At 34.1% G+C, this 24,361-nt stretch overlaps 2 protein-coding genes and 1 pseudogene across 2 annotated transcripts; 2 read left to right on the plus strand and 1 right to left on the minus strand.

Annotated features, from left to right (window-relative positions):
- The first annotated feature begins 308 nt into the window (after positions 1-308).
- Positions 309-10,138, plus strand: LOC100777494 (ARF guanine-nucleotide exchange factor GNL2-like; annotated as a pseudogene).
- A 3,117-nt stretch (positions 10,139-13,255) lies between these two features.
- LOC100778031 (trihelix transcription factor ASIL2) lies at positions 13,256-17,115 on the minus strand. Its single transcript, XM_003529953.5, has 2 exons — positions 15,686-17,115; positions 13,256-13,569 (listed from the first exon to the last, which is right to left on the minus strand). Exon 1 carries the CDS (start codon positions 16,771-16,773, stop codon positions 15,691-15,693), a length of 1,083 nt encoding a protein of 360 aa, XP_003530001.1. The 5' UTR covers positions 16,774-17,115; the 3' UTR covers positions 13,256-13,569; positions 15,686-15,690.
- A 5,874-nt stretch (positions 17,116-22,989) lies between these two features.
- Positions 22,990-23,899, plus strand: LOC100794667 (glycine-rich cell wall structural protein). The gene has a single exon (XM_003528885.5). The coding sequence runs from the start codon at positions 23,109-23,111 to the stop codon at positions 23,565-23,567; it is 459 nt and encodes a 152-aa protein (XP_003528933.1). The 5' UTR covers positions 22,990-23,108; the 3' UTR covers positions 23,568-23,899.
- Positions 23,900-24,361: the final 462 nt, after the last annotated feature.

The following is a 24,361-nucleotide window of genomic DNA, read 5'->3' on the forward strand; positions in this document are numbered from 1 at the left end:
ATGCAATGGAGAACGTAGAAGATTTCATGCACGACGGTGAAAACAAGAAGGACACAACAAAATCCAAAAGAAGACACAACTGGGACTCTCGTGCATGCTTAACACCGAAGTTGGGGCAGTTCTAGCAGTGATTCGTCGTCCAAAATTCACTCCTCTCTACAACATCCCTTCCTCCGAAGATAGCTACACGACTCTTCCCTCATCAGTTCCTTACGATCCCTTCGCTCTCTCATTTTCAACCTTCAGCAAGAGTGGCGCACCATCTGCCCTCTCTTCCGTTCTCAAGATTCTCAAGTTTGAAGTGTTTGATGACAAGTCCTCCGGCTTCGGAGGATGCCGTGATGATGAAGATATTGCAAGTCTTGACGGGGATAATGCACCACAGGGCTTCGGCTTTGCTAGCGGATCAATCTGTTTGCACCCTCGTCGACACGTGCTTTCAAGTGGGTTAATTAAAATACTACTTTTACTGTGTTAGATTTTGTCAGGTTAATTTGGAAAACTATTCATGAACACCGAATGTGCCATTATGAGAGAAAGATAAGAGACAAAAAAAACACATAGGTTTTATACGTATTATGACGTGACGTGATGAGAGAAATAGAGACATTATAGGTATCGGTGGGCAAAAACATGAGTTAGGGGTTCTTTTTCAACCTATCTAGCAAAAGGGTTGTTTTTAAATTATTTATCTAAGGAATATGTTTTTATTTGCATTGCGTCAAAGGTAAGGGACGTAATTTGATGGGGAATTGACCTATGACATTGAGCTATATTGTGCCAAAAGCTTTACGCAATGAGTTACTACACCTGCAGGGACGCAATCACTTTTTGTCAACGTGTGTAGTGTTAATTGCTTTCGGTCGCATGTGTTGTACAACTACAATGGTGCAACCACTCTTGATTTTATTTTTCCCGGATCTTCACAGTGAATTTCATCAAAGGAAATTAAGACATCTCATAATTTAGAATTCAACCTAAAAATAAGCAAGATGTGGTAAAAAATTACTTACATCAAAGATAAAACTGAGATACTATCAGATAATTATATTGTAATTTCAACACATTAATTACTTGTTAAAATTCTCTTGATTTTAAGTGAAATGAATAATATGTACACTAATATCATCTAACTACGTGCAAACCATTATATATAATACATTTATTTACTTTAAAATTAGCTATTTTAAAATTTATATTTTTAATATTTTTTATTAATTGAAATTAGTTTTTTTTACACTAACAATACATCTTTACTAATTTTTTATAAGTATCAGCTAATTAGTATTGATTTTGTAAAATAGTTTATTGCTTGATTTCTTTTAAAAATATTATTAATTGTCATTTTACAAAATTAAGAATTAAAATGATAGTTTTATAATTAAACAAAAATATGAAAATTTTGTGAAAGTTAGAATTTAAGTGACTTGACCAATATTATAAAGAATAAAAAGTTTCACCATATAGATTATTTCAAATTAAATAGTGATATTAAGTTCGAATTATATATATATATATATAATTAATTAATTAATTACATTAGATAATTAAAAAATTCTCCGATAATAATTCTTTGACTGGATCAAATTTTTTTTTGTCACTATTTTCTTAATTATTCAATCAATATTTGTTTTTAAAAAAATTCCGACCATTGAATGCTATTTTCGTGCTATTCGTGCTAAATAGCAACACTCATATTGTTAATGCAGAATGAATATCCATTAGTTTAATCAATTAGTAATTTTCAATCTAGATTTTATTCTACAAAAGATACGTGTGGGACATATAGAAGAAAAATAGAGATTTCAATTTCCAAAGTACAAGAGAAGTTACGCGGGTTAGGTGGTGATTCTCTTTTTGATCCCACACACCGCCGCGTGAACAATTTTACAGTATAACAGTGATTGATATTTGAGGGACACATTATAATATTTATAACACTTAAATATTTTTTTTAACAAACGGGGCTCACACCCTAATAAGAACATTTTATCGTCTAAGAACAAAAATACTATATAGCAACGTCCATTAAATAAAACCGAGTGTGAAGATCTAGAAAAAATAAAATCAAGATTGGTTGCGCCATTACAGCTGTAGCAACACACGCTACCGAAAATGCTGACATAGTCTGTCCAAAAGTGGTTACGCCAATGCAACTATAGCAACCCATTGCGCAAAGCTTTTGGCTCAACACAACTCAATGTCACATGTCATCTCCCCGTTGAATTACGCCCCTGTCTTTGGGGCAATGCAAAAAAAAAAACAAACCTCTTCGATAAATAGTTTGAAAACAGCCCTTTTTTGATAAATAGTTTGAAAAAAGACCCCAAACTGGTGCTTTTACCGGTATCTGTGTTTAAAAAGTGTAAGTGTTTGTGTGTTATCACTCCATTAATTTTTGGAGAAAACTTAATATTGGGGTAAGAAAAATATTTGATATATACTTAATATATTATTTAACATTTAGAAAGAGAGAAAAAATATAAATATAATAAAATTTATGATAGAATAAAAAAAAGAAAAAAAAGATATTAGTTAGATGTTTAAAATAAAGAATAATTTGTATATCATTACTCTCCAAGTAAATGGTAGAAACATAAGTAATTAGATAGTTTTGGTCCATGTGTAGAAGTCACGTATATAATCAAATGGAGGGTATACTATACTGTCTAATTGTTAGTTGAATGATTTTTTTGATTGATTTACAATACTATAAGATTTTTACAGTTACTTTGTATGAAAATTATATTCAGTTTATTTATAAATATGATTTATGATACATCATTATATATATAGTATTGTTTGATCCATGTACCCCTCATCACTTAACAGAAAAAAGCTTTCAGTTGCTATCCAGTTTTTTAAAAATAGGCTGCAACTGTGATTTTGAACATAACGACAAGATTTTTGGAGTTGCTATAAGTCTACAACTATAATGTGACTACAATTGTGACTGATTGTATTTATTCATTCGCAATTTCCTACAATACGAAGGAATGCAATGAATACCACCATGACCACAATTTAAGACTTTGGTCACCAAAAAGGTTTTGAAATAATGTTGTGGTTGCATTTGCAATTGTAGTCATGGAAACACCAAAAATCTGGATGTTGTAACTAATCGCGGTCACATACGATGCTTTAAAACCTTTGTTGTTGCAGTATCAAACACAGATAAAAAAAAACATTTATCATTGTAGGCTGTTAATGCTGTTTCTGTATCTTTCTTTTTTAACATGACATTATCGTGCTACTTGCTAACAAGGGAGGATTTAAAATGGATTCTACTTTCAGGTTGTTCAACAATCGGCGACAAGAGGGGATTTGCTGCAGAGGAGTGCGAGGTACACCATGCACGAGCTTATCCAAGTTGTGTTTGCCAGGTTAACAGAGATTGAGCCTAAGGATAGAGAAGGGGATTCAGAATCAGGCATGGAGGATGGTGATGAGGGTGGTGGTTTGGAATCTGGCTACGGTGTTCGTTGCGCCATTGACATCTTTCATTTTTTTTGTGCTCTTTGTTGAATGTTTTGTCCATAGTTGAGGCAGATGGGTCTACTTCTCACACTGCTGATGAAGATGTTCAGATTTTTGCCTTGGTTTTGATCAACTCAGCCACTGAACTGAGTGGGGATGAGATAGGGAAGCGCCCAAAGCTCTTGAGGATGATCCAAGATGACTTGTTTCACCATTTGATTTACTATATATTGGACATGGTCAAGCTCCTTTGTCTTGTCCATGATTTGCAGCATCGTGTTGAATGCCTATCACTTTCTCCGAAGGTTAGAGATGTTTCAAGGAAAGAACTAACAGAAGCTTCAAGAGAATTTGGTTTTATTTATGATCCATATGCCCATCTTATCCCTTAGTTGCATTGGTTAAGAAAACAAAAATACAAAGTTTTTACTAAAAAAGAACATTTATACTACTACTGAAAATGCAAAAACCATTTAAAGTATTAAAGAGAGTCACTCAAGAAATTATTACATAGTATGTGACTATCATGTGTTTATGATCCTAACCAATCTTTAGGTGACCTATGATCTAAATTTTCAATTTACGAAAGATCTAATAAAGTTGATGTCGTGTCATTTAGATATTAGTTGGGATCATGATGATCCGAACCATGTAATAAATTTTCCACTTAACCTATTGCACTTGGTTTAGAGGATAAGAAAAAATCATGTCAATAATTTTAATACATCAGCAATGCAAAATTTTTTTAGTCTCAATCAATTAAAAGTTAACCTGAGTATGAATTCTAAAGTAATTACAACAAGAGTCAATAATTTTATCATATATATGATACTTTATGATTCAATGACAGCATAACAAATCTTTACACTAATTAATACATTCTTATTGCTTGAAGGAGAGAGATTGAAGAGTTTCATTTTTTTTTGTTATATTTATTGTTAGATTTCATCTTAAAACCAATTGGCATTAAGTGAAGATGCCCAACAGATATATAAGCCGCACTCCAAGGATTGAGGCAGCCGATGTGGGACTTGGGTATTTCCCAATACACCCCCTTCACGCCCAGCACTTATTGGGCTTGGTGCGTGAACCACAAATGGTGGGTACTCGTCGCAGCGGAAGTGAAGACGAGGTCCCAAGGTCAGAACCTGCTCTGATACCATGTTAGATTTCATCTTAAAACCAATTGGCATTAAGTGAAGTTGCCCAACAGATATATAAGCCGCACTCCAAGGATTGAGGCAGCCGATGTGGGACTTGGGTATTTATACCATGTTAGATTTCATCTTAAAACCAATTGGCATTAAGTGAAGTTGCCCAACAGATATATAAGCCGCACTCCAAGGATTGAGGCAGCCGATGTGGGACTTGGGTATTTCCCAATATTTATCTTTGATTTTGGTCTTGTAGGTTTATTCGATTCCAACTAGAAGCATTCTTTGGATATGTGCTGTTTAGAATTGCAAGTTTTGGGAGCACAATTCCACTTCAAGGCATGAATCTTGACCAGGCTTTAGATTTTATCTAGAAAGTTTCTGGCTGCCAAGAGAGTCACAAAATATTCAATGTGTGCTCGAAGCCTTCATGGAGAGGTTTTATGATCATCAATCCTCAGACATGTTTGCAAACAAGGACACTGTTCTCATCTTGTGCTACCCCCTCATCATGCTTAACTGATCAACACAACCCCCAATTTAAGAAGATGACAGAGGAGGAATTCATCAGGAACAATAGAGCAATCAATGCAGGAAAGGATTTGCCTAGAGAGTACCTTTCTGAGCTTTTCCAATCCATTTCCACTTGTGCATTTTCTCTAGAGCAAACCACTGGGTCACTAGACATGAATCCAAGTAGGTGGATTCAGCTCATAAACCGATCCAAAGTGGAACAACCTTTCCACAATGTGACTTCAATCGTAGAATATGTAGAGATATGTTTGCCTGCATTGCCGGTCCAGTGGTGGCTGCTCTATCATCATTCTTTGAGCATGCTGATGAAGAGGAGATGCTCCATGAGTGCATTGAAGGGTTATTATCAGTTGCAAGGATTTGCCAGTATGGACTAGAAGATACCCTTGATGAGTTCATAACATCATTTTGCAAATTCACAACACTACTAAATCCTTATGCTTCTATAGAAGAGACCATGTTCACCTTTAGTCATGATTTGAAGCCCAGGATGGCAACAGTTGCTGTTTTCACCATAGCAAACTACTTCAGAGACTCAATTCAAGGAGGTTGGAAGAACATTGTCGATTGCTTGTTAAAACTCAAAAAGATTAAACTACTACCTCAGTCGGTCGTTGATTTTAAGTCGGTGGATGTCGCAACAACACCTGAATCAGGTGTCATGTCTCCAACTGATGATCATAAATTTGGCAGTCAGAGAGTTGCTAGCATGATCTCTTGGTTTTCACATCTTTCGTCAGAAAGTATGGAAGATGATTTGACCCTTGGCAGTGAATTTGAACAGAACACTAAATGATCAAAATGTGCAAAATTGGTAGCATCTTCAGCAACTATTCAAACATCCCCAAAGAATGCTTACAAAGCCTTGGGAGATCTTTGATATTTGCAGCTGCTGGAAAAGGCCAAAAGTTCAGTAAACCAGTGTAGGAAGAGGAAACGGTCGAGTTCTTTTGGAATTGATCACTGCAATATCATTAGCCAATGTTCACAAATTCCACATATTCTGGCCAAACTTCCATGAGTATCTACTTTCAGTTGCTCAGTTTCCAATGTTCTCCCCAATCCCATTTGCAGAAAAAGCTATTTTAGGCCTTCTCAGGGTCTGTCTCAAGCTTTTTTCTGCACCAAGAGATGACAAACTAGCCGAGGAACTTATTTTCAAGTCCATAACCTTAATGTGGAAGCTTGATAAAGAAATCTTTGACACTTGTCACGATGTCATATCACAATTAATTAGCAAAATACACATTGAATACCCTGCAAATGTGCAGACTCAATTAGGATGAAAGTCAGTGCTAAATCTATTATTAGTTTCATGGAGGCATCTTGAGACCTATCATATGGGAATTTGAGGCTTTGATAGCATTATTTTCTGATGGCTCTTGCATATCGGGCACAAACTATGCATATTGCGTAGTTTGTGCCTTTGGTTGTTTCTTAGCCAGGAACAGTTCAGTGGACAAAAAGAAGATACTTGACCTATTGGCTGATTCAGTAAAATTGTTGATTCACTGGCACAGAAATCAATACTCGGATCCGGGAAGCAATGTTAGTATTGCAAGCTACACAAGCAATTCTTCCTTTAAGGACAATTCAAGAGGTAGTGCTTCTGCAAACTACAACATGAACCTATTTGTGAAACTTGGAGAAGCATTCAGAAGGACAAGCTTATCAAGACAGGAGGAGATAAGAAACCATGCAGTTTCTTCTCTTTACAAGAGTTTTGTAACATTCCAATTTTTCGTAAATAAATTTAAAAAGCTTTTTAGTAAAATAAATAAATAAATAAATAAATAAATATAGAGCAAATAATAGGCTGAGTACCCTAGGTATAAATAGTTATGTTAAGTCAGCTGTCTCCTTTTGGCCTCATTTTCGTTTTTCCCCTTCTCCTCTCAAAACTCTTTCTTTTTCCCGCAGTCCACCAAACCAGTCTCAGAAAAACGACGATCTCGAACCCGTTCACCGTTGGATCGTCATGAAATTTGAGTATCATGTTCGCAACACAATTCCGAGAATTCTCACCGTTGGGAATTTCGATATTATGTCTGAACTGAGAGAAACACCCTTCGCATTGTAGCTTTTTTCTTTCCCGCAGAAACCCAGAGCTGTCTTGGTAAAACTACGATCCCGGTTTCGTTAACCGTTGGATTATTGTGAAATTTGGATATGTTGTTCGAAATTCAATTCCGCACGCTTCCACCGTTGGGATTTGCGAGATAATATTCGTGTAGGAAGAAAAAGGAATCGCATGAAGACAGTATAAGTGGAGGTTTCAATCTATTTTCCGTCTATCTGACGTTTGGGAATTCTATCGGAGCAGTCGGAGGAATAACTGAAAGAATTTCAGGGAACCGCTAGAAATGTTGCTATCCCTGGCTGAAGACACGTGAGTCCGCTCAGAGGTAAGGGATGAGTTATTCACAGTTGGGGATTAGTGAGAACATGTGTAGGGATCCTTAGAGGATTAAATTGGGGTTTTATTTTGAGATGTTTATTAAATTGCAATTTTTCCTTTATGATTATAAATAAAATATTGATGTCCTAATGAAAATTGCTTGATAAATTGTGTTCTTGATATTTGTATATTTCGACCTATGATTTTGATATAATTGTGTAATATTAGTTAAGGGGTTTTAGTCCTAATGTTGTGATAGTGTTTTATATAAATTGTTATATTGAGGATATGAAATGATGATTCAAATTGTGAGTATGTGATGAATTGTAGAAGAATATGTTGCTTTGAGATTATAATATTGTTATTGAGATTGAGTATAAGTGTAAAGTTGAACATGTGTTAATTTGTGAGATACGTGTAAACATGTGATGGTGAATTGTCACACTATGAGAAGTGAAATTGTAAATGAGTTCTAGTTGTGGATAAGTGTGTAGTTAACACTTGATGTGAAATTACTTGTGTTGTAAGCTATGAATTGTACAATAACCCGACCAGTGTTATCTTGAGAAAAGCGTTGATGCGCAGTGTTAAAGAGAAAATGTAGGTTTCCTATTTAGGAGCCAGTGTTAAATCATAGTGCGACTGTGTTGAACGTGTTTAAAACACGAGTGTAAGGTCGTGAGTATTGTATAATTCATGAGCAGTGTCTGCATGCAAAAATTATTTTAGGGGTTGGACCTGAATCAGGAGGGAGAGGCCCTGACGGACTTTTCGGAGTGTAGGCCTTGGGGGTCACCGGGTTTGAGTGCTCCTTTAAGCCTATGCTGATCTCATATGGTTGGAGCATTCTCGCAAAACATCATGACCCTGACTGGTCTCCCTATGATCTTACTTAGTGAGAGTGACCTGACAAACCCATTGTGTGGTGTGTCTTGTTATGTACTCCTAAGCGCCCCAGGGTGGTTTTTCACTGACATGGTACCACATTGTATATAGGATTGAGTCTTAGCATAACTATTGCATATGCTTGCTAATTGATGTGTTATTATATCTTGATCGAAGTGTGGGATTCTTGTGTAATGTGATTGATAATTGAAAAGTGAATTTTGAATGATGAAGTGGTGAAGTTACGTGAGCTATGTTTAAGCAAGTGGTATCTCATTTATATAATATGTATATTTAATTGTCTTGTTTCTCTATTAGCTAGGAATGTGATAACTCACTCCCTGTGTGTTGTTGTGTTTGGATCCTGTGATGATCTTGAACTTGTGTTCGGGGGAGCAGATGAATAGGTGGATGACTATGAAGAACCTCATGCTAGAGGACACGGGAACACCACGCTCTGATAGGATGTGACATTAGGATATAGGTTCTATATTAATTGTATGAGGCTTATATGATTTTCTTTGAGTCGAGATGACTTTATTATTTATTTGGACAAGTTTGAATATGATGTAGAAGAAAGTGAATGTGAACCTTTTATCCATTTGAAAAGCTTGTATTTAAAAATGTTTTAAAAATACTTTTAATTAATATTTGAATTTTTATTCCTTTATTAATATATATGTGAGGGGTAGAGGGTGTCATAAGTTTCAATCTAGCTGAGGAACTGCATTACATGTCATCAAACCGCATCAACTATTTCAACTTTGTGATTTTTGCCATGGTTGATGAGCTTCATGAGAAGATGTTGGAGTACTCAAGGAGGGAAAATGCTGAGAGGGAATCAAGGAGTACGGAAGAAACCCTTAAGCTTGCAATGGAGCTGTTGTCAGATATGTACTTGCAGTCATTGAGACAAATAACCGAGAGTTCGGGATTTAGGACATTCTGGTCAGGCATATTGAGAAGGAAGGACACATGCATGAAGGCTGATTTGGGACAGTATGGTCCATCAACTTTGGGTGAAATAATCCCTGATTTGTTGAGAAAGATCATAACACAAATGAAGGAAGAGGGAATTTTGGAACCAAGATATGTGGGAGATTACATATACTTAGATACAGTGGATATATGCCCTCATCTCAAGGATGAGTTATTTCCCTTATAGACCAAATTTTACCCCATTTTTTTACACCATTCATTGGTTTTTGTAGCACACTTCCTTTGTTTTTCAACTTCTTTTCAGCTGATGTAAAACAATAGTAGTATTTTATTCCCTTGATCTTAGTGGACAGTTCTTTAACATGAAGCAGGCATTTTCTTGTCTCACAAGCATACAAAAAAGATAGCAAAACTTTGTATTTTTCTACATCCTTGAGGAAATTCTAATTTCATTACTACCTCCCATTACTTAATATCCTGACTTAGCATAAACCATGAATGCATTATTTGCTCAAGACTTGGTTTCAATCTCATATTATACTGTTCTTTGTATCACACTGATACTAGCAAAACTAAGGTCTTTGCATTTTTCACATCCTTGAGGATATTCTGATTTCATTGCAACATTCCACTGCTTACTATCCTGAGAAATGTAAACCGTGTCTGCATTATTTTTTCAAGATTTGGTTTCAATCTCATATTATACTATACTTTATATCACACTATTGCTGGCATCCGAACCAGTTTTTGTTTGTTGATTCCTCAGTTTACGGGCAAAGTCAAAGCAATTTCTTCAGATAGGTTTGTATTCCAGTCAATAAAGCATCTCTGCACAAATCTATTACATTCAACAATGGCCATGCATATTTGCTTGAGTCAACCCCCTTTTAAGTTTCTGCAATCACTTTGGTTATTTGAGGAATTTTGACATCAAATTCTTTTTAATTATAAAAAAAATGTCATTTTGTTCCTCCAAAAATCTCGACAAAGTTTTAATCCCTCGATCATCAATAATATCATTAATTTAGTCCTCCTAGCATACAAAATTAATATCAATTTAATTCTTCAATGATAGGAATCATACAATTTTGTCCTTTGGTTTCGCGTTCCGTAAACAGCAAGATGATTATAATGACGTCAATATATTTAGCAAGACCGAAAAAGATTAACTCTTATCATTTCAATGAATTTTGGCGTTCAAATCTAATGGATCTATTGTTTACTCCATCGAATGAAAAATTGAAGTAAAATGATGTTATCTCACAACACAATGTTTTTAAAAATTGCTATTAAACAAATAAAACCCTTCACGATTCATTAGCTTAATTGTGATTAGACTGAAGTTGAATCAATAATAAAATATACTATCAGTCCTAAAAATCATTATTTTTTTAAAGGAAAAAAATCATATATATATATATATATATATATATATATATATATAATTGAAAAATCAGAAATAAACATTTTTTAATGGTTTTATATACTACATCTTTCTATTTTATCAATAGACATGTAAATGTAAAGCTATGAAATCTTTTAAGGAAATGGATCATCTACGGTAATAGTCACTGGATGAAAACTTCATCTTTCAATAAATTTTATCAAATATAATATCATTCTGTTTCTAAAAAATAAACAATGAAATCAAAACAGTTGGCCATGTCAACTTTCTATTTTTTCAGGGAAGATCTATTCGCAAAAATAGACCATCTGCTTCCAATTACCGTTTAATTTCCCATAAATCCTAAGTTGAAAATCTTAGTTTTTTTTATTTTTGGTATTCATTTTAACAAAATAACATTTTCAGAAAATCATATTTTCTAGAAATGTTTTTAATTAGTTTTCCACAAACTTTTACATGAAAAAAAGTAAAATTTTTATTTCTCCAAGTTTAATTATTCTTTACATAATAAAAATATCATATTACTCATTTATTATGACAAATAATTAAAATATTGGTAAAAATACTCTTATAATTCTGATTTCTAAAAAATTTATTTAAATATCAAATAATTTTTTTACTCATTCATAAGAAAAATAATAACATAATTCTTAGGATTCACAATTTCCAAGAATTATGAATCCCGAGCATCCAACATGAAAAACTTTTCCCTTCCCAAACTTTTCTCCTAGAGGATCCATTTCCTTTTTCATACAGTTTCCAGAATGGCGGGTTGAAAAGAGTATTATTTTGTGTCAAATTTTGAACTGCGACCTTGTTTTTGTATGTTATAACAAAAAAAGCCAACAAAACCATTGCTAAAAGTCTAGCAAGATACTCTCTAATACACTTCTTCAAACACTACAACAACAACAACAACGCCTTATCCCACTAGGTGGGGTCGGCTACATGGATCAACTTCTGCCATAATGTTCTATCAAGTACCATACTTCTATCCAAATCATTAAGTTCGAGATCCTTTTTGATAACCTCTCTTATAGTCTTTTTGGGTCTTCCTCTGCCTCGAATTGTTTGTCTTCTCTCCATCTGGTCTACTCTCCTCACTACAGAGTCTACCGGTCTTCTCTCTACATGCCCAAACCACCTAAGTCTATTTTCCACCATCTTCTCTACAATAGGCGCTACTCCAACCCTCTCTCTAATAGCTTCGTTTCTAATTTTATCCTGTCGAGTCTTACCACACATCCACCGCAACATCCTCATCTCTGCTACACCTACTTTATTCTCATGTTGGCTCTTGATCGCCCAACATTCTGTTCCGTACAAAATCGCCGGTCTTACCGCAATCCGATAAAACTTTCCCTTTAGCTTGATCGGTACCTTTGCATCACATAACACCCCCGATGCTTTTCTCCATTTCATCCATCCTGCTTGAATGCGATGATTCACATCCCCTTCAATTTCTCCATCATCCTGTATTACAGACCCAAGATATTTAAACCATGTGACTTGAGGGATAATATGGTCTCCTATTTTCACCTCTGAGTTAGAAACCCTCCTTCTTTTGTTGAACTTACATTCCATATACTCCGATTTGCTTCTGCTTAGGCGAAAACCATGTGTTTCTAGAGCTCGTCTCCAAGTTTCCAACCTCTCATTCAACTCCTTCCTCGACTCTCTAAGGAGGACTATGTCATCTGCAAAAAGCATGCATCTCGGCGCTATCTCTTGGATTTGTTCCGTGAGGACATCCAGAATTAAGGTAAAAAGGTAGGGGCTAAGGATTGACCCTTGATGCAAACCAATTGTGATGGGAAAATCGTCTGACTCTCCACCCTGTGTCCTAACACTAGTCGATAACCTATCATACATATCTTGGATAGCTTGAATATATGCAACCCTAACCCCTTTCTTCTCTAGAGCTTTCCACAAAATCTCTCTAGGCACTCTATCATACGCTTTCTCCAAGTCAATAAAAATCAAGTGCAAGTCTTGTTGGTCCATGCGATATTGCTCCATCACCCGCCGTAATAAATAGATCGCTTCCATGGTCGACCTTCCCGACATGAAACCAAATTGATTCTCAGTAACTTGAGTCTCCTTTCTTAATCTCCGTTCGATCATTCTTTCCCATAATTTCATGGTATGACTCATGAGCTTGATTCCCCTATAATTTGCACAATTTTGTATATCCCCTTTGTTCTTATAGATTGGCACTAACGTGCTTCTCCTCCATTCCTCTGGCATGCGTTTTGACCTCATAATTTCATTAAAGAGTTTGGTGAGCCACTCAAGACCTCTATCTCCAAGAGTTTTCCATTCTTCAAACACTAATTGGTTTTAATGTTAATTTTTAGTTTTTAATCAGTTGTCCAATACACACACTACGCAAGAGTTACTCGAGCTTAAGAGCCATAATAATAAAAAATTCCAAATGGTGACACCGAGACACAATGCAGTGTGTGCGTTTAAGTTTAGCATACTATTAACATTTGATTAATAATTTCCATCCAAAGGCACATATTTGGATGAAATGAGTTACATAAATGTGCTGCAAATCATTTAAAAGTGCACCAAATTTATTGCAAGTTACCCATACAATAATATTACTCTTTCGAATGAGCTTCCCCATTATCAGGGTACACAAGGGTTGAAATTTGAAAATCTTACAGGGTGCAGCTCTTTCCTCCAAAAATGGTGCACTCTATCCAGATATCACCACCCTATCCAAGATCATATCTCCTCATTTTCAAAATATTACAAGAGAATCAGATGCCCTGCACCATTTAAAATTAATAATCAAGTGTGCACCATTTAAAATTTTAAGTGCAACAGACATTATGAAAGCACACCTCTTACGCTTAATGAATCAGTGCATTGCAAACTGCGCGATAACCAGATTTTCTCTAATCTTATAAAACCAAACAATCGAAGTAAGGCATGTGGTATAAGAATAAAAATGCACTTTGAATACCATTTCTTCATGCATCCCATCTTTCAGAAGAACATTTCACAAATACCAATCAATACATTATCTAACTTGTTAACAAGTTGTTTGGCATCCCAAAGACTGAATTTTGAGTCATCTCAGCATTCTGACACCTTATATGATTAAACAGATGGTATCAGCCACACCTCCTTTTGCTACTAATCAAAACAATGCTATGTTAAATTGTCAATTCCTGACTCTCTTCATGTTATCCTTTAGTTTGAGAACTTCTAATATAATATTGTCAGTCCCTATCGAAGTCAAGTTGGGCTCTACCCTTGCCCATTCCTTAAGTCAGTATTCACATTGAAAAGATTGTTTCATAACTTTTTTCTAACGAAGCCACAAAATTATCCCTAACAATACATTAGTCTCTAAAAATTACAAATGTTGGCCATATTAGTCCCTATGCACAGGACATTCTAGTCCTTGAAAAGGATCAATATGGCCAACATTTGTGATTTTCTAGGGACTAATGTAAGCATTTTACAGAGGGCTGATGTGCCTGTTGTAAAAAATTTCAAGGGCAAACTCAAGAGTTTAGTCCCTCTTTGGCGCGCACACACACACACACACCAGTTTTTCTAAATTTTATGGCACGGTGTATCAGTCTCTGGTATGATTTGTAAGGCATGACCACATGACTTTCAGCACTTCACAGCATGTAAGTCAATTACTAGGTTTATATAATGTTTGTGTTATCATATAAAATTTAAGTGTGGCTCCATTTTCATTTGACTGCAGTCTGATGACTCATGTAATATGAAAAGTCTAACCAAATCAAGTTAATGATTCTTATATGATGTGCATCGTGCATGAACTATTCAAAATTTCAAATAGCTAAAAGAGTGAGCATTTACTCCATTGATAAGGAAATCATTGACAAAATAGAGAGGACTACACACAACCTTAACAAAAATAAAAAAATAAAATCATGTTAAAGATTTCCTCCCAAAATCCAAATCAATTAATAAGTGTTGCATATATTCAACCCTTAATCAGAGAATATTCGGATCTGGAACCAAACCCTAAATAATATTCAGTGTTTTTGTTAGAAGTAAGCATTTATTGAGCACCTTAGGAAATTAGTTTGACCATAATCGTATTCCTAAAAGTGTGACACCTTAATCCATAGAACTATCTGGCTTTCTTTTTTGAACAACAGGAGCACATTCATGAACTTAAAGGAAAATTCAAAATGTTCTCTAATAGTTTCATTTCATACCAAACAAATCTGGTCTTAACATTCAACAATAAAAAGGAAACCAAAGTATCTGCATCCAAATCACAGTGACACATGAATGGCACAATACAATATGTCAGAACAAAATAGTTGGGGTACGGGTGCATTCAGGTAAACAGCTTAAGTAAGTACTTATTAAATAAGTACTTATCATGCAAGGGTTTATGCGTAAGATATTTATATTATTGAAGTAACACAGGTTGAACTATTTTCATACAAGTTATAACCTATATGATATAAGCTGGAAACAACTTGCAGAGAGATCATAAGCTATTTTCATTAGCTCACTCAAAAACTTACATAAATGCTTATATCATATAAGATAAGTCCTGATAAACTAAAATTAAGTTCTTCCAAATGCACCCTTAAGTAGTAAACAACCTACCTACATCATTCATTGAAATCACCCTTAGTTAATTACTTATCATATAAGTGTTTGCCTACAAGTTGTTTCTATAATTGACAAAAACGAGGCTAAACTATTCCGGAGAATTTATTGAAATAAGCCTAAAAGTTAAAACAACTTCTGAACATATCATAAGTCAAAATCTGGACATATCAAAAGTTATTTTCATAATTTCTCCCAATTCCCAAATACTTACATAACTTGCTTATATCATTAAATAAGTTCTTCCAATTGCAACTTGAATGACTGACCTACCTAGATCATTCACTGAGATTCTCGCCACCGGAAGTGTCAGTATCCTCCTCATCCACATCCTGAATTTTGGCAATCTCGGCCTGCGCCCTCTCGAGAATTTGCTTCTTCTGCAGCTCCAGCTCCCTGTTAAAATCCAGCCTCATCTTCTCCAGCTCCATCATCTGCTGCCTCTTACTATTCTCAATCTTTTCATATATCTTCCCAAACTTCTGAATCGAATCCGCCAACACGCGGCACGACATCTCGTCGTCCTCATCCTCATCCTCATCCCCACCCCCACCACCAACATCCTCCTCTTCATCGTCATCATCATCACTCTCAGACTCCCCTGGACTGTCCCTCATCTCATCAAACCCATTGGAACTGTTCAAGTAAACCCTAGTGTTCATAAACACATACTCCCCAGAATCCACGCCACAAGCAAGCCCATACTCTTGTCTTGCGGAGGAAGCCATCAACATGTCCATCTTCTTGAAGAAGGTCCATTTGCAGGAACCAAGGCCCATTTCGTCCATTCTAGCTTTCTCCTTCTTGTACCTTCTTTTTAGCTTGTCAAACACGCTTCTACACTGCGTCACCGTTCTCTCTGTTTTCAATTCCTCGGAAACTTTTTCTGCAACCTCGTGCCATTCCTCGGATCTCAAACTGTTCCTCCCGAGCTGGAGGAACTTGTCGCCCCAAACCTCTAACAGCACGAAAGTCTCGGACTCGTTCCACTCCTCGCCCGAACCCGAACCCGAACCCGAACCCGAACCGCGGGAGCCGTACGAGAATTTGACGCGTGGCGCGAACTCGTAGGAGCCTCCTGCTGCTGCTGCTGCGGCGGCCGCGACTACCTTGCGCTTCTTCGGGATCCGAGGATACGCGACGTTGTTATCGTCGTCGTAACCGTTTTCGGCTTCGCCGTCGTCGAAATCGTCGGGTTCGTTGTCGTCATCATCATCGTCGTCGGGTTCCTGGTAGCGCGTGGGCATTGGGCGGTGGTAGGGGGCGGCGCGTATGGGGTGTTTGTGGCGGTGGGAGGGGTTCTGGCGGTTGAGAGAGAAGGACTTGGGAGGGTACCTTGCGTCGTCTTCCATGTCGTCCATGGCTATTGGGATCGCAGAGAGATTGCACTAAGCAAAATGGCGATTATTAGGGAAGGGATTTGAGGGAATTGAATTTGGGGAATGGTGAAATTGGGTTAGGGTTTTTGTACGGTGTGAAGTTTGGGGAATTTTTGGATTTTCAGATGCGTCTTCTTCTCTTTCCTTCTTTTATATTTGGGCTGAAGGTGAAGTCCGTGCGTGGAGTCAGTGGGCTTTGGGTATGAAGTGAATCACAATTTTAATGGGGCTTTTGCTATATCTACTTCGCTTTTCTTGCTAATAAGCACAATACCATTTTTTTCTTCTTCTTAATTTTTAGGTTTAAATTCCTGCAATTTAGCATTTTTTTTCAGTTTTCTCTTTGCAAAAAATAATCTATTCCAGTTCTTACAAAATATGTTTATTTTATTTTTTGTCCTCAAAATTTTTTAGATAATACTTTTTTTATTGTTTATAATATTTTTTTTACTATTTAAAGTGATATATAAAACTTTTTAAGAACGAAAAAAAACACAATTTACAAGGACTAAAATGAAAAAAAAAATTATAAGGATGAAAATAAAAAAATACTAAATTGTAGGGGACGGAAAAATATTTAAGCTTAATACTTGTTTATCAACTATACCCCTTATAGCCATAACATTGTTACATAACCATTATTCCAAAATGTACTTTCTAGAATAATAACTTGTTTTAAAATCCAAGAAAGTACTTTCCCAAATGTTAAACATTAAATTGTATTCTGAAAAGTATTTTTGTAAGTACTATTCTGAGATTCATAAAATTCTTTACAAAATGTTTAAAAATATATATGGAAAAATTCAAGCAGAACACTAGGAGTCTAGGACCATTAATTAAAAACCCTATACAAAGGAAAAATTATACAATAAAGAAGCAATTGAAGTGAAAAAAAACATATAATTAGTAACGATCCTTCAATTTAGGCAACTCTAAGAGGCGCTTCGCCACAACAATTTAGATATACATTGTTGCATATATAAAATGAGAGACATTAATAGTGTTGTGTGAGAACAAAAATAAAGCAAGAAAGAAAAGTAGTTGAGAGCATAAACATACTATATTAGATTAGAGGATAAAATTCCTAATGCTAAAGCAAGAGGTCAAGCAAGAGGTCAAGCAAGAGAGGAATAAAGAGAGACTTGAGCAAGAGATCAAATGAAGATGAAGGAAGTAAAAGAAAAGAGGGGGATATGTTGTTACTATGAAAGAGAGTATGCAAGTGAGAGAAGGTTTTGAAATTGAAAGATAATCTAAATATTCTTATATATAATAATAATAATAATAATAATAATAATAATAATAATAATAATAATAATTTATTCTATGGGGATAATGTCACATGACACTCCATATTCATTCCCTCAACATAATTCAATTAATGTAAATTTTATATTTATTTTATTTTCAATAAAATTTTAAATCAATTATAGAATCTTAATTAAATCAATTATAAGAATCATATAAATTGAAATATTTAGATTTTATATTTACTCTATTTTTAAAATTTTATATAATAGATTAAAGAACTGTGTAAATTGATAATATATATTTTTTATTGATGAAAGTAAAAATGTAAAAAATATCTGATTAGAAGTATATTTTAAAATATAGTTATTATCATTAAGTAAATTTTATATGAATACAACTAATAAAGAGTTGTTTATAGTGTTTTATTTAATTTGAACACGTAAAGTTTAAATAAATTCACACATGTATATTTTACTATTATCAAACATACATGTGTGCAATTTTAATTAGTTGTCCAATAAAAAAAATTAAAATAATATTAATTTACTTTATATGTTTATGAAATATTATATATTATGATTTAAAAAATTTAAATTCATCAAATCACAAATGTATATATAAAATATATTTAAATATTTATTAACATATGTGTTAATATATATTTATTAAAATTTAAACTAAATAAAATACATTAAAACTTAAATAATATTAAAAAGTTACTCTTATAAATTATAAAATATGAATTTAATAGGAAGCTAATTTGATTTTAAAAAAGGGAAAGGAAAACGTACTTTAGATAAAAAGGGAAGGGAGGTGGATAGTGGAGATAGCAATAACCTTTTAATGGGCTAAATTGAAATGAGAGTTGGGAATTATGTAAGAGTACACTATTAAATTCACACACACACATACATATATATATATATATATATATATATATATATAAAAATTTTTGCCACTTAATCCTTTAAGTAAGAAAGTGTCCATCAATATCAATTTTGCTGCAATTCAGTCAGCCCATCAAACATGAAAATGCAGCACTAATAACCGTCTAACTAATCAACATATATAATGTCATTTCTTCTTCCTCTCCATTGTTAGAGTTTGAAAAGGAGGTGAGGGGGAAAACTTTTTGGTCTTCTTCCTCGTTTCCTCTTGGTCTTCACTCTCCATTATGATTTGAAATGATATGTGACATATAGCACAATGGAGACGCGTTGCCTCTTGCGTCTGTAGTGTTTGGAGTTTGTGATGGTGCGAAACTTATTTGCACTGTGGGTGATAGTTGTGATGAATTGTGGCTACTTTGTGGAATAATTAATGGTAATTGGGTTGCAGTGTAGAGGATGTTTAAGAATTTTGTAGTGAACACCTCGATCGTCGTCGCTTTCAAATTGTTGGTAAAATTATTAATTACCCACGCCTTCAAGAAATTTTAGATGAAACACGTTCTGCTTTTTTATTTCTAAATTCTATATATAAAGATAAATTGTAATACTATTATCATCTAAATTTTAAAAAAGAATCCTAAAATAAATTAAAACAAATTGATAAAATCTTTAAATATAAATAATGTTAACATTATTTTTTTACGTTAAAATCTTGAAACACGTTCTAACGATTTGAAAGATAAAAAAAATCCCTAAAAATAACTCCTTCTAAATTTTCACTCACTTTATTTACGTTGAAATTTGAATTATTTTTCCAACTTTAACATTTATTATTATTTTTATCCAAACACATCGTATTATTTATTATACTTAATTGCTTATTTCTTTTCCTTCTCTTTGTTAATCTTTTTAAATGCTTTGTTTGGCGGACAAAAAAAATTGAAAGGAGGGGAGTAGTAGATAGAATATATTGTTTGTTTGGTTTAGAAGATTTAGAGTAGAAACAACTTTAAATTTTTTTAGATTACCAGAATATTTTTTTTTGCTTATCTTTCTATCTATTTTTTCATCTCTTCAGTCAAACACATTTTGTTTCTATTTTATTTCTTATCTATTTTTACTATTTTATCCAACATATTTCTGTGAGCATAAGTGTCAACAAGACTTCACGCGTCCACCTATATCATTTTCCTTAAGAATAAGAGAACAAACTATATGTTTTCCTCCTTAATTTTCCCTACCCTACAATGCCATTTGACGATCATGTCAACAGTAATTATCATTGGTTTATGCCATTGCATATGTTTGTTAACAAGAGTGGCAGAGTGAGAGGACCACATAAAATTCTTCGCATTAAAGCATTTTTAATTTTTTCTTAAAAAAAGAAGGTTACGTACGTAAAAGGCCAAATTAAGTACCATTTTCAACCTTTTTTAAAACATGGTGAACGAATCAAAGCATAGTATTTTTTCATTCAAAACTAAAATATATTTTTCTCTCGAAAGAGTTAAGAAGTGTGTTGAGCCAAATGCATGTGCTAGGTACACTTCAGGTCATTTAACTTAATTACCTGAATAAACAAAATTTATCAAAACCATTGCGAAATGAGATTCCTCTATATATGTTCACTCTCTGCCAACTACACTATTTCTTAGTTTTAAAACGAAAGGAAGAAATAAATCCTTCTCTCTCTACCTACAAACACAACCAAACTTAAGAGTATTTAATCATATGTTTTAAGATAATTTTTTCACTTTTGAAATTCTTTAGTTTACCTTTGGCTAAAATAGTAAGGTAACTTGAACTGCATGCAAACCAAACACCACCTACCCACTATAAAAGAGAGAACATGACCAAACCTAGAAACATATATAGAATAAAGTAAACATAAACTGCCACATACCATAAGAATAAAAAACTTACGTGGTCAAAATAATTGGGTAACTGATTTGTAAGTGTATAGAAGCTCATAATTTTATGATTTGATTTTTTTTTCTTATCGAATAAATTTCAAACTTGTGGAATTCGAATATAAAATAGATTGATATTTATTCTCAAGGCAGAAGAGCCGTGTGTGTATTCTACCAAAAATGAACAAAGTGTGTATATTTTTTTGTAACAACACGGTGACAATGAGGTTTTAATATAATTTCTAACAGTAAACGGACACAGTAGGTAACAGTGTGTACGTGAATGAATATAAATTATTTGTATCCAGATTTTGTTTCCTTTTCTGTTTTATCTTCAATTTGAAGTTTCGCACTAACAGATAGACACGCGACACTGTAGCCACTAACAGATGATACAGACTGGTCCTGTTATTACATTTATAGCTTGTTTTAAATTGGTTGCGAGAAGCCTGCATCTAACTCAATTAATTAAGTTTCCTCCTATGAATATATATAGTTAAATTAAGACTGCCATAAAAGCGATTAAATTGCACATACTCTTGTTTTTGACTAGCCAAATATCTAAGAATTAATCCACATGGACCATATTCATTACCCCATCACCCCGAAAATAAATGATAAATGGGTGCCAGTGTGCCACCACCCCGACAAAATAATTCCAATATACTATAATAGTATTACCCAATATTATTATGCCAATATGCTCACTCTTTCTGAATTCTGGTGTATCAGCTCATGCAAATCAAGTGATGGACCGCTTGTCAGACAAGGCCTATGCACTTGGTAGAGGTACCTTACTATGGAATTTATGACTGCATAACGACCAAGGACTTTGTTCCTTCTTTCATGTTTCGTTTTTAAGTGAATTCTTTATTATTTCTTAAAATTTATTTGAAATTATCACTTATACGAGTACTCCAACTTAACTAAAAAGATTGAATTTAAATTTTAAATAATTGTCTTAAATACTCACATAAAATTTTTTGTTACTCACACATCCCAAAGTGATATTTGACTCAAACATAACTATTTTTTTTTTATTGTTTTTGTTGGAAATAATCTAAGTTTTATATCGATTAAAAGTAATCTCACATTAGAATATATAAGTGAGGAACAATCCTCATTCCTTGAACTTGCTTTTGGAGTTGAGTTAGACTTCTCACACTATTCAGTCTGAGGGTGAAAGTTGTCCCTCACTTATTTATTCTAATGTTAGATTACTTTTTTCCGATGTGAAACTTAGATTATTTCCAATAGTCTTAAATAGTCACATGAAAAATTTTGAAATCATGACATAAATCTCACCTCTATTGGATAAATCTTAGTTATATAAGGTGGTGATATTTAGATATGTCCTCAAATTACAAATACACCCTTAATATCTCTTTTCTTTATCTTTCTTCTCACATTTACATATATAACTAATCATGGCAATCATTTATCTCTCTCTTCTTGTTAGATCTGAAAAAAATATTGTTTTGTCCAATGCTAAGCCCTAACAAATTAGGCCTGATAGAATCAGACCAATTTGACTCACACGATTGAGCTAGATAGATCAGGTCGGCCACATGAAGTGTAAGCACAAAAATAATATTGGACAAATTAGGTTAGTAATTTTCCAAATGTTACTTTTTAAAAAAATTATATAAGTTGAGACAAAAAAAAAGTGTGCTAATTTGGCTTAGTCCATCGAGCCAATAAATATGTAGTCCATAAAGAATTTAGCTTGGTCTTTGTTTGATCTACTTTTCACACCTTGACCTGTCAAGTTAGACAACTTATTCTGTTACCTCTACTTCCTATTTCTCAAGGTGTAGACACTTATGAAATCTCCAATAATAATTTCCCTAAAATTTAAATATCATTACGTAATTTTAATTAACAAAAAAATGTGATAGAGTGTAGAATAAGTTACAAATATAATTTCTCGATCGAGACAAAATATAAGTGTGGGCATGCAATGGCCAATCATGAATGCGAATGGAAACGTCACGTTACTGGCATGTGGTAGAGCTGGACTATTACTGAGAGAGAAGGTAACTTGTGAGGTTGCAATAAACAACTCTCTCCTAACCCTCCAACTGCACATTAAATACTTTTCGTCTTTTGCATTGTGAAATAAAGATTATCATTTATTCGCATGCAAGCGAGAACTATATAAATGCATGCATACAAGGTGCAAAAGATCAGAGGGAGTAGTCCTAGTGAGGTGTGTGCATACAATTACTAGCACATACACACTGTTGTTAAAGATTATAAGATAGTGATGAAGAGGAAATTCATTTCGGTGGTTGTTTTGGGAGTATGTTTGGTGCTGGGAATATCCCAATATGTTGATGCAAGAAACTTGGAGGAAAAATCAAAGGAAGAGGTCAAGAAGCCAGAAAATTGCTTAGATGGAGGGTCCATTGGTGGTGTTGGAGGAATTGGAGATGTGGGTGGAGGTGGTGGTGGTTTAGGAGGTGGCTATGGAGGAGGAGCTGGAGGTGATAGTGGTTTAGGTGGTGGATATGGAGGAGGAGCTGGAAGTGGTGGAGTGGGAGGACTTGGAGGTGGTAGTGGTCTAGGTGGTGGAATTGGGGGAGGCATTTACAAAGGAATTGGAATTGGAGGAGGCATTTACAAAGGAATTGGATTTGGAGGGGTTGGAGGTGGTGTAGGTGCTATTGGTGGTATTGGTGGTGTCATTGGTGGTTTCAAGCATGTTGAAGCCAACAAGCCTTGAAAAATCAATTGAGTTAATTACGTACGTACGTTCAATAATTCCAGATTTGTGATGATAATTACTAAGATTAGTGTTTCATTTTCACAGTTATGGTTTGCTATTGTTAATTTGTTTTCTTTCTAATGTCGTTTTGTACCCCACAAATTTAAATAAGTTCAAGTATGTACTAGATGCATGCTTCATTTTGCGTTCATTTAATGTAAAAGATATATCCCAGAAATACGGGTATACCCGTGTCGTTCTACATCATTGTGTTATATATATGCCATATTTTACGGGTTGTAATTGGATTCATGAATTATAGTTACTAAATATATGAGAATATGCATTTATATCTTTGACTCTTTGTTTGTATCTTTAGAATGCTTGAGTTGCGGCTATAGTTTTTGAAACATATATCATACCACTACAAACCTGCGTGAGATGATCCAAATTCTGTAGTTTGTGTGTATCTAGTTAATTTACTTCACGTCATCTAGTTTTTTCACAAATAAGAGATATATATCCGACAGAAAAGAGATGCGGTTTGAGAATGAAGTACAATATATATTACTCTGACTTTAATTAAAATGCACAAGTGTTACTACTTTAAATATATATACATGACGGATCAGATATAACACGATGGTTAGGTACAAGAGGTGCAACACAAATTCTAACATACCAACTACAACTAATTAAATGCTAACTAAATTACAGCTACATGTGCATGATCACCGCTTGGATCACATGGGTTTTTTTATGGGCTGCATGAATATATTAGTTTAAACATGAAATAATATCTTTTCACTTTT

This window comes from Glycine max, chromosome 7 (assembly GCF_000004515.6).
Source record: "Glycine max cultivar Williams 82 chromosome 7, Glycine_max_v4.0, whole genome shotgun sequence".
NCBI lineage: Eukaryota > Viridiplantae > Streptophyta > Magnoliopsida > Fabales > Fabaceae > Glycine > Glycine max.

Excerpts from the sequence above, each read along its gene's own strand:
- LOC100778031 (XM_003529953.5), bottom strand. The coding sequence starts at position 16,773 with ATGGACGACATGGAAGACGACGCAAGGTACCCTCCCAAGTCCTTCTCT.
- LOC100794667 (XM_003528885.5), top strand. The coding sequence starts at position 23,109 with ATGAAGAGGAAATTCATTTCGGTGGTTGTTTTGGGAGTATGTTTGGTG.